General features: G+C 37.7%; 1 protein-coding gene across 15 annotated transcripts in view; it reads left to right on the top strand.

The window, feature by feature from the left end:
• Positions 1 to 132: 132 nt before the first annotated feature.
• The window catches only part of PPIP5K2 (diphosphoinositol pentakisphosphate kinase 2), a 78,940-nt gene continuing 67,980 nt past the window's right edge, over positions 133 to 11,092 (top strand). For 13 of the 15 annotated variants that reach the window (XM_044264675.1, XM_044264646.1, XM_044264598.1 and 10 more), the window contains exons 1-2: positions 133 to 689; positions 4,986 to 5,347. In XM_044264675.1, coding sequence (XP_044120610.1) covers positions 5,234 to 5,347 — 114 coding nt within the window. In that variant the 5' untranslated portion in view covers positions 133 to 689; positions 4,986 to 5,233. Of the gene's footprint in view, positions 690 to 806; positions 972 to 4,985; positions 5,348 to 11,092 lie in introns of all 15 variants that reach the window. The other 2 variants (XM_044264554.1, XM_044264560.1) reach the window with 2 other exon arrangements.

The raw sequence follows: 11,092 nt of genomic DNA, 5'->3' as shown, positions 1-11,092 counted from the left end.
TACCGTGCCTTTAAGAGGGGGTGTGCTTATGGGGGCCGGGCAGGCCGTTTGGCACTTGCCGGAAAGCGTTCCGCCCGGTGAGGTTTCTGTGTGAGACCCGAGGCGGGCGGGGAGAGGCGTGACCCACCGAGATGAGGGAGGTGGTGTAGTGCCTTGCAGTACCTCTGTGTGGCCCTACAGCTGCTACTGGAGTGAGGAGACCTGCGTCCAAGCTAACAGCTGGAGTCTTTCGCGGACCACTTGCCTTCTGTCTCTGGGATTAAAGGGGAAGCCGAAAGCTGGGAAGGGCGCAGCTCTCTTCTGCAGCTTGCGTGGCTGCTGCAGCGGTAGCAGGTGAGGACTCAGCCCTGAGGAGAACCGAGGTGCCGAGCTCGGTCACCCGAGGCCGCTGCTGGGCAGTTAGTTGCTTTGTCTTCTGCGCTTTGAGGAGCTCAAGACACGCGCTCTTCCCAGGGGCGTGTGCCAGAGCGAAAGGCGGCGTGGGCGCGGAGGCGTGACACTCCAGCCCCGAGGGTCTTTTCGCGTCTCATTTTCTTCTCCTCCGCCGTTGCCTCCCTTCTGTATTCCTTGGGCTGGAGAGACCCGACATTTCGGAAGAAACCGAAGGAAACTGCCGAGCGTCCGTGGCTGGTACTCCAGGCTGCGGGCTCGCTCCTCCAGAGTAGGCAGCCTCGAGTCTGGGGACTGAGGTGGGTAGCGACGGCTGTTTTTATTTCCCTCCCTCAGTCTTGACCCCTCTTCTCCTCGCCGCCTGTACCCCTCCCCCGCCCCCACTTCAGAAGAACAGAAAGGCCCTTGCGTTGCAGCTTTTCCAGAGTAAAAACGGAGACGGCAGGTCACCGCCTCACCGGATCAGTTCGAGTGGGCTGCACCTCGCGCGCTTCGAGGGAGAAGGACCGAGGGTGGGGACTTCAGGATCGCATGGACTAGGTTCTGGACGACTTCTGGGAGTTGGCGACCTTTGCATTCCTGTGGGTGATACTTGTTTGCTTCAGTGTGCTGGAAGCCTTAGATGGGGGAAGTAGGAGGAAGCGTGGCTGGCTTTAGTACCCAGCATCTTTTTGCCCTAGCCTGGCATAGGGTATTGTTTTGCTATTGAAAAGACTTCAGTGAAAAATACAGTTTTTGTTTCAGGCGGTTTCCAGTAACTGAATTTTTTTTTTTTTTTTTTTTTTTAGATTTTATTTATTTATTTGACAGAGATCACAAGTAGGCAGAGAGGCAGGCGGGGGGCGGGGGGAAGCAGGCTCCCTCCTGAGCAGAGAGCTCGTCGCAGGGGACTCAGGGCTGGAACCCAGGACCCTGGGACCATGACCTGAGCCGAAGGCAGAGGCTCTAACCCAGTGAACCACCCATGCGCCCCAGTAACTGAATTCTTAATTGTGCCAAGTGCTTTACGTATTTTCTCATATACTTCTCTCAACAATTCCATGAGTTTAATATTAGAGTATTATTTTCACTTTACTGAGCTAGGTTCTGAGACTGAGAGAGGCCACTTAACTTGTCCTAACTAAAACCACTTTTGTTACTAGTAAACATTTAAACTTATTATTAAATGTGTATTAGAAACCACATTTATTAGATTCCAAAATCTGTATTCTTAATTATACTACTTTTTTGGGGCGGGGGAAGATTTTATTTATTTATCTGACAGAGATCACAAGTAGGCAGAGAAGCAGGCAGAGAGAGAGGAGGAAGCAGGCTCCCTGCTGAGCAGAGAGCCCCATGCCGGGGACTCAGTCCCAGGACTCTGGGACCATGACCCAAGCCAAAGGCAGAGGCCGCAACCCACTGAGCCACCCAGACACCCCTATACTACTCTTGTCTTACCATTATGCTTCTTTGCTTCCAGTTTCTTCACTAATATTTTCAGTGGTTGAAAGTATTCATTAAAAAAAAGAAGAAAGTTTTCATTAAAAAAAAAAAAGAATTCAATATGCCTATTTATGTGTCTCATGAAATGATCTCTGTCCTCACGCAGCTTCCATATTGTGAGGCAGAAATAAATAGTTCAGAAACCAAAAGACTAACTGCAGCATGGGTTTTTTTGAAAGCAGACGACGAAGCTAATGTGCAGAACCTTCAGAGTTGCATGGTCAGATCTTGCTGTTTTAGGTTTTAAACTCGTATGACTTTTGTGGTGGTTGTGGTGAGGTTATTACACTTAACAGTTGGTGGGATGTTTATTGATCACCCACATAAGTGCTCTGCACCAGTTAAGTACTAGGAATATACAGATAAGGTCCTTGTTCTCTAAAAGCACAGCTACGTATACATAGTATTAAGGAACTACTAATTTCCTAAGTGGAAATGATAATTGGTTATATAGGAGGATGTCCTTATTTTTAGGAGATGCATACTGAAGTATATAGAAATGAAGTAAATTGATGTCTATAACTTTCAAATGATAGAGCAAGTATATGTGTATATAAATAGAAAGTAAATATGGTGAAATGTTAGCAATTGTTGGAATCTAGTGGTAAGTATATGAATGTATGTGTGTAGTGAATCATTCTCTCAACTTTTCTGAATATTTCAAACCTTTCACAATAAAAATTTGTGGAGGAAAAACCTTAACTCTAATGGAAACAGGTAATTGGAGAGATACATCTCAAATGCTGTGGATCATGAAAGATGGGAAAGATGCTGATGTGTATTTAGGGGTTGTCAGAAGCATGACAGTTGTTAGAAAAGCGTTTGTTGAAGACTTTGCAGTTGTTTATTCAAGGAGGAATTGGAACTTTCAAGGGCAATAGTGAATTATAAGTAGAAGGACAGACAGGCTCAGCAAAAAGATAGTGTATGAATGTTTGAAGAAGGAAAAAAAAAATCAATGTGAGGGTTTTGTGAAACTTGGCATGGGCTTTCTTGTATACACTTCTAAATGATGCTTGGCTGCCTTTGCCAGCATGCAGAAGCCTATTTAATAACCTATTATGTAGCTGCAGTAATAGCGCCTTGGAACTGGAGCTACCATTTACAACAGTACTTGCATTGGAAACTGCTTTTAGGGTTTCAGGAAAATCAGGCTTTTCAAGAAAGGTGGATTTATGAATACTAGGTAGGACTGAGGCTTGATCAGTGGTATCATTTTAAGAACTAAGCAGCTTTGACCGTGGTAGATCTGTTAAAAAGAGAGGAGTGGTTTTTTCAGGCAGTAGTGTTCGTGATAGTCTCAAGCAGTGTGGTAAGACTGGAAAACATGTCATGAAGTCTCCAGTGTCAGCTCCAGCAGCAAAAAGGAGTTTCTGTGGCTTCATTACGTGGGTGCTAAGTAGGTACCTTCTAAACTGAATTGTTTGTATTTGTTCTGAGCCAGTTAAGATAGGTGAGGAATCTAGGTCTTAATTATAAGAGCCAGCAAGATAAATAAATAGCTAACATTTACTAAATGCTTACCTTGTGCTAATTGCCATTGTATCTTTATTTTCATTTAATTTGCATAATAATTAATGAGATTTATCCCGTTTTACATATGGTGGCAGGAGTTTCAGTAACTTAGTTAAGGATAAGGTCCTTGGACTTTATCCTTATCTTATCTTATCCTTATCTTATCCTTAACTTAGTTAAGGATAAAGTCCTTATCCTTAACTAAGTTAACAACTTGACTAAAGTTAAGGACAGTTATCAGCAAAAGCTCTCTAATCCAATTTTGTCAAAGTCTAGAGCAGTGCATCCCAATGTGTGATTTCCAGGCCAGCAGCATGAGCATCACGTTGGAATTTTTAAGAGTATTGGGTCCTACTTTGAGACTTTTTTTTAGTTTAATATTTTAACAAGCCCTCTGGTGATTCTCATATGTGAAGTTTGAGAACCACTTCTTTTGAGTGTGGATACTTAGTAGCATGGTAGTTTCCAATATAAAAATCAGAGTTGAGCAGTATTTGGTATTCATGAGCAAGTATTTTACTTTAATTTTTTAATCACCAACTGTTTCAAATTTTGTAACACTGTGAAGTTTTAATTTAAAGTTTCATAAAGTGAAGCCTGGCTAGGTACGCTAGGGTTTTAATATTTAATAGGGAGTCACCAATTAAACTAGAATTAGATCTTTAGGAAAAAGAGTTTTGGGGTTAGTCTTTGTGGTTCTAACATATAATCTGGCTTCTAAGAATATTTGATCAAATAATTTACTATATTACCAATAGCAAATGAATTATTTGATATGTCGTTTCATCTTGGTAGGTTATTAGTTTTAATATGACTAAGGAACAGTAATACAAACAGCTTTGGTAAAGATGTTTTGCGATATCACTGTTACATGACAGTTCTTAAACTGATGTTCATAGGCATCAGTTTATATAGAAAAGCTTGGATGTCAGTCACATAAAATTGTTTGCAGAATTTATTACTCATGTACATGTTTTTCTGAGGAGAAGATCTATAGATTTTATTAGGCTAGCCAAGAAATTTCTGACTTTTAAAAGTTTAAGATATGCTGTTATAATAAAATCTTGTTTTTATTCTAATTTTATTTTGTTGATTTTTTTTGAGATTAGAATGCAAAATGGTTTTATTTCCTAAACTTTCTAGTTAGTTTTTAAAAAATTGGTTTAATCAAATTTCAGATTGATTTATAGATGTCAGTGGGTTTTAAACCCACATTACACTTTATGGGTTTTTTTTTTTCATTCTATTCAGGTATTCTTAAGTGCATTGCAGAGGTATGTAGCTTTTAATGGAATTTTGTTATAATTTGAATAATTTTCTCATTTGTTAGATATTTTTGGACTTGAAGAATTTAGTGTGTATTTTTGTTATTGTTACTTTGTTATTTTGTTACTATGCTTTTATTTTGAATCAGTTTGTCAAATTGCTAAAATGTAGGTTATTGAAGATTAGAGCTTAATTTTTTATATTTTATGGAAGCAAATGTCATTTCATTTGAAGGTATGCATCGTTACTGATCAGGATTTTACAAGTGTCATTTACATAAATATTTTTGAAGTACAGTCTCCAAAATTAATTTTTTTATTGCATTTTAGGTAGAAAGATTACTGCATCAACTCACTGAAGCAATAACCTCACTCTTTGTCTTTTAAACTTCATCAGCAATGAAGCAATGATATCTGAGAACAGAAGAGCATTTGCCAACTAACTGTCATCACAATTTCAAGTGATTGTATAAGCAGGAGCAAGCTGCGACAGAGCTCTGTCTGCTAGTATAGAGAGAATGGTTTATTTAGAAGCAGTTTTAGTATAGTGCTTTATATCTGTATCAAATGAAATAAAAATGAGTGAGGCCCCCAGATTCTTTGTTGGGCCTGAAGATACAGAAATAAACTCAGGAAATTACCGACATTTCTTCCACCATGCTGATGAAGATGAGGAGGAAGAAGATGAGTCTGTAAGTTGTTTTTTTGGAGAGAGAAGACCAGTACAATATAGGCTTCTTACTAATCAGTGTCAGGGTGAATTAATAGTATCTAAATTGTGAAGACATTTTTGCACATAGAAATTTGTTGGAAATCTTCTGCACTGAAAAAGCACATTATGTTTCACTAGTAACATTATTGAATCTGTGGTACGGCAAGAAATCCATTAAGGGTCAGATTTCTAAGTTGCTTAATGATGCTAACTTTAGTGTCTTTCATGATATGTTCACTCATATGCCTAGCGTAACACAGGATTCAGTTGAAAACGTGGAAAGGGGAAAATAATCAGGGCCATAAACCAGAAGGGTTTCTTGTATACAGAAGTACCTAAAAAGTACATGAAGATAAAGAAATAAGTTGAAGGAGATAATTTTAAAGGTACTAAAGACGGGCTTAGCCAGCTTCTTTAAGTTTGTCATGTTGTCAATAAAAGTCATGGTTGACCCAAAGATAGCCTTATATATTAACTATTCAGAAGTCTGTAACTGTGTGACTAAACGGAGAGGCTACATCAAGTATCCAGAGAGGTGTATAGGAACATGAGTCTTGTTTTCTTTTTGATCTGATCTACGAGGATGTATAGCTGTACCAAATCTTTGGGAATAACACATATTTATTATGTTCATTTTACTATAGTTACATTAGCTCAACATTTTTCTTTTTTTGCCATTTTATTTTATTTTTTGAACATATAATGTATTGTCTGTTTCAGGGATACAGGTCTGTGATTCATCAGTCTTACACAAGTCACAGTGGTCACCATAGCACAGTTGAATACTATAGAGCCATAAAAAACAAAATCTTGCCATTTGCAATGACATGGATGGAACTACAGGGGGTTATGCTAAGCAAAATAAGTCAGTCAGAGAAAGACAATTTTCATATGCTCTCATTGATATGAGGATTCGAGAAGCAAGACAGAGGATCATAGGGGAAGGCAGGTAAAGATGAAATAAGTTGAAACCAGAGAGGGAGACAAACCATAAGAGACTCTTAATTTCAGGAAACAAACTGAGGACTATTGGAGTGGAGGGGGGTAGGAGGGATGAGGGGATGGAGTGGTTGGGTGATGTGCTATGGTGAGAGCTCATTTTTCTTACTTGTTTTCCCTTTAGAAGTAGATTGCTTTACTGTGAAAACTGATTTAAGATACAACCTTACGTTTGTTTTTTCTTATATTTCCAGTTGAAAAGATAATTTTTTTAAAGATTTATTTATTTATTTGAGAGACAGAGAGAGAGAGAGTGGTGGGGAGGGAGAGAAGGAGAGTGAGAGAGAGTCCCAAGCAGACTCCATGCTCAGTGCAGAGACCGAAACAGGGCTTGATCTCAGGACTCTGACTTAAACCAGGAGTATGTCTTTTAACCAACTGCACCATGTAGGTGCCCTCATAATTTTGTTCTCAAATCAAAACCCGTTATACTTTGTAAGAGTAGAAGAAAACCCAAAAGACAAAAATAGCTATTGCATGATTCTTTGCATCCATTTTCATCAACCATTTTCACAGTGTTGTAACACGTCTGAAATGCCAATGAGACTGTCATTCATTTAAAACCTATTCCACCCCCCATCTTACCCCAGGAAAAAAAAAAATGATTTTCAGGCTTCCCTTACCAGCAAAATATTTCATCATCTAAAGTTGTTATGCAGAAATCCAATGAATAAAACATATTTTTTTCTGTCTGCCTTAAGCTAGAAAGTACTATTGACTCAGCCTCTGCTAGCCTACCCCTTTTCGCCTGAGTTCTTCTGAGTTCATCTGTGAACATCACTGACAGATCAAGTCCATTTCTTACAAATATTGTCTGTCCCTTATATCTAGAACTGTACTAGTCTCTCCTCCCTTCTCCCTTTTATGTTTAAACAATATCAAATTTTTTTCACATATTATTCAATGTTGTACTATGCCTCTTTGCTCTTGTATTTCTTCATCTCTGTGAAATGTCCCCCCCCTTTTTTAAGATTTTATTTATTTGTTTGACAGAGAGGAAGATCACAAGCAGGCAGAGAGGCAGGCAGAGAAAGAGCGGGAAGCAGGCTCCCCACCGAGCAGAGAGCCCAATGTGGGACTCGATCCCAGGACCTTGAGATCACGACCCCGAGCCAAAGGCAGAGGCCCAATCCACTGAGCCACTCAGCTGCCCCTGAAATGCCCTTTTCTGACGGGTACCTTATGAATTGTTTTTCATTCTTCAAAACCTTGCTCATATTCCCTATACATTCTTCCCCTTCTCCTTGTAGATTTGAATACTTCTTCCTCAGTACTTTTTTTTAAAAAATATTTTTAAGATTTTATTATTATTATTTTAAATTTTTTATAAACATATATTTTTATCCCCAGGGGTACAGGTCTGTGAATCGCCCGGTTTACACATTTCACAGCACTCACCAAAGCACATACTCTCCCCAATGTCCATAACCCCACCCCCCTTCTTCCAACCCCCCTCCCCCCAGCAACCCTCAGTTTGTTTTGTGAGATTAAGAGTCACTTATGGTTTGTCTCCCTCCCAATCCCATCTTATTTCATTTATTCTTCTCCTACCCCCTTAAGCTGCCATGTTGCATCACCACTTCCTCATATCAGGAAGATCATATGATAGTTGTCTTTCTCCTCTTGACTTATTTCGCTAAGCATGATACGCTCTAGTTCCATCCACGTTGTCGCAAATGGCAAGATTTCGTTTCTTTTGATGGCTGCATAGTATTCCATTGTGGTTTTTTTTTTTTTTTAAGATTTTATTTACTTGAGAGAGAGAGCACACACAAGCAGGGGGAGGGGTGGAGGGAGAGGGAGAAGCAGACTTGCTGAGCCTGACATGCGCTCTATTCTAGGACCCTCTGGGATCATGATCTGAGCCAAAGGCAGACGCTTAACCAACTGAGCCACCTGGGTGCCCTCACAGTACTATTTCTGTACCTTGACATATATACTTGTATTACACATAGCATGAAGTACTACATTACTACTGTGATCTTTTCGATTCATAGCACTTTGAGGATAGGTCATTTCTGCTTATCTAACTTTAGCATTTAGTGTAATTCTTAGAATATTGGTACTAATTAAATTGAGTTCACATTTATGGTGCATTTGACACTTTTGAGAAACTTGATTTGGTTCATTTGGCCTGCAGATTGATAAAATAATTTGTTTCAGCTCATTCTCCTATTTTTAAGATTAAAGAAAAGAATTTCAGAAAAATAAAATAAAGGTATGGATTTCATTTTAGACATTAAATCTATCAAAATAACTAAGATCTGGGGTGCCTGGGTAGCTCAGTGGGTTAAGCCTCTGCCTTTGGCTCAGGTCATGGTCTCAGGATCCTGGGATCGAGCCCCACATCGGGCTCTCTGCTCAGCAGGGAGCCTGTTTCCCCCTTTCTCTCTGCCTGCCTCCCTGCCTACTTGTGATCTCTCTCTCTAAATAAATAAATAAATAAGATATGTTTTAAAGTTATTTTCATGCTTCCAAGGGTCTACCTAATAGGAAAATCCTGTAAATTTGCCTTAATAATGCAAGTTTATTTGTGCAGTTTATCTTGGAAGTTTCTAGATCATTTTAACTAATGAATAGATACTAAATAGATCTGTAATAAATAAAATTTAACTTAGTAGCCTTTTTATAAATTATAGAACAATAGGGAATGTTAGGTTGAGTGCTTTTTTTACTGAAGTATAATCGACATAATAGTTTCATGTGTACAACATGGTGATTCTGCAATTATATACATTATGAAATGCTCATCATGATAAATATAGTCATCATCTGGCACCATACAAAGTTACTCTTATTGATTGTATTCCCTCTGCTATATTTTTCATCTCCACGATTTTATAAATAAAAGTCTGTACCTCTTAATCCCCTTCACCATTTTTATCCATCCCACCTCCCCCCTTCCCTCTGGCAGCCACCAGTCTGTTTTCTGTATTTGAGTCTATTTGTTTTTTGTTGATGTTGTTTTGTTTTGGTTTTTAGATTTCACATGTTAAGTGAAATCATAGCGAATTTGTCATTCTGACCAACTTATTTCACTTAGCATAATACCCTGTAGGTCCATCCATGTTGTGAGTAACAAGATTTTTTTCTTTTTTATGGCTGACTTATATATATACTACACCTTCCTTATCCATTCATTTATTGAGGGACACTTAGATTGCTTCCATATCTTGGCTTTTGTGAATAAGGATGTAGTCAGCATATCTTTTTGAATTAGTGTTTTTGTTTTCTTGGTAATACCCAAAAGTAGAATTAATGGGTCACATGGCATTTTAATTAATTAATTAAAATAATTAATAAACATTAATTTAATCAAGTATTTATTTAACCAATAATGATTAATTATATACTATCACTATTAATTATTAAATTAATATTAATTATATAATAATAACAGGGACCTCCATACTATCTTCCACAGTGGCCATACCATTTTACATTCCCAGCAACAGTACAGGATAGCGCTTGCTATTTTTTGTCTTTTTATACTAGCCATTCTTACTGGTGTGAGGTGATAGATATCTCACTGTGGTTTTGATTTGCATTTTCCTGATGATTAGTGATTTTGAGTGTCTTTTCATGAATCTTTTGCCCATCTGTATGTCTTCCTTGGAGAACTGTCTGTTAAGGTCCTCTTTCCATTTTTTAATTGCATTATTGGATTTTTTTGGTATTGAGTTGTATGAGTTCTTCATATATTTTATTTTATTTTTTGAGTTCTTCATATATTTTAAAAATTGACCCCTTAAAAAAATAAATAAATAAAAATTGACTCCTTAATGGATATATCATTTGCAAATATATTTTGTTGGTGGGGAATTATTCATTAGGAACATCATAAGCTATATAGAGGCTTTTAATCAGGAAAGAATTGAATAACGGTACATAAAAGTGGATGATCAAGGGGGAAAAACAGCAGATCCCAGGGAGATTAGGATTTACAGTCAAATTCAATACCAGTTTAATCTCTAAATTTCATGAGTTAGAAGATGGAATGAAGAAATCTAATTTTAGACATAAGAAGAATAGTAATTTAAATCTGATGTTACCCAATTTTATTTTTAGATTTATAATAAGAGAAAGGCTAGTAAAACACTTTTGAGCTCAGATTACAATATTATGTGAATCATAAAATATAGGAGAGGGAAAACTAAAAAAACAAACAAACAAACTGGGCACAGCTTTATTTATTTGATAAAACTCTTCATTACTTGAATGCAAAGATCTCAGAAAGAATCTTGAGTCATTTTGTAAACCTCTGAGTTACTTAAAAGTATTTCTATATCTTGGTTTTTAAATTTTTTTAGTTTTAGGACGAGCCGTGGCCTTTGAGCTGTAGCAAAGGCATTAGGAGATGAGCAATACCATTAAATAGGAATATTTAGTATGTAGATTGGAGTTCAAAGAACATTGACACCTCTGTTAGCAGTTTGGCTTTCTCCAAAATTTTCTTCCAAGTTGTTGTTGACCAACTCCTATTCAAGCTCAAACTACAAAAACAGTTTAACACTATATAATACAGCTTTGTAGTCAGAATATCTTATTTTAGGCAAGAGAATGTTTTATCCCACTCTCATTGGTCTTTTTACTTGGATTAGATAGGTTTTGTCCCTCATTTTTCCCTTCCTATTGTGGCAAAGGTAAATAAGTACTAGAGATAGTTAAGGAAGGAGTATTTTTTAAGTTTAAAATCAGAACAAAAATAGTAACAATGTCCTGAAAG

This window comes from Neovison vison, chromosome 1 (assembly GCF_020171115.1).
Source record: "Neovison vison isolate M4711 chromosome 1, ASM_NN_V1, whole genome shotgun sequence".
Lineage (NCBI taxonomy): Eukaryota > Metazoa > Chordata > Mammalia > Carnivora > Mustelidae > Neogale > Neogale vison.
This window is presented reverse-complemented; position numbering and strand designations above follow the sequence as displayed.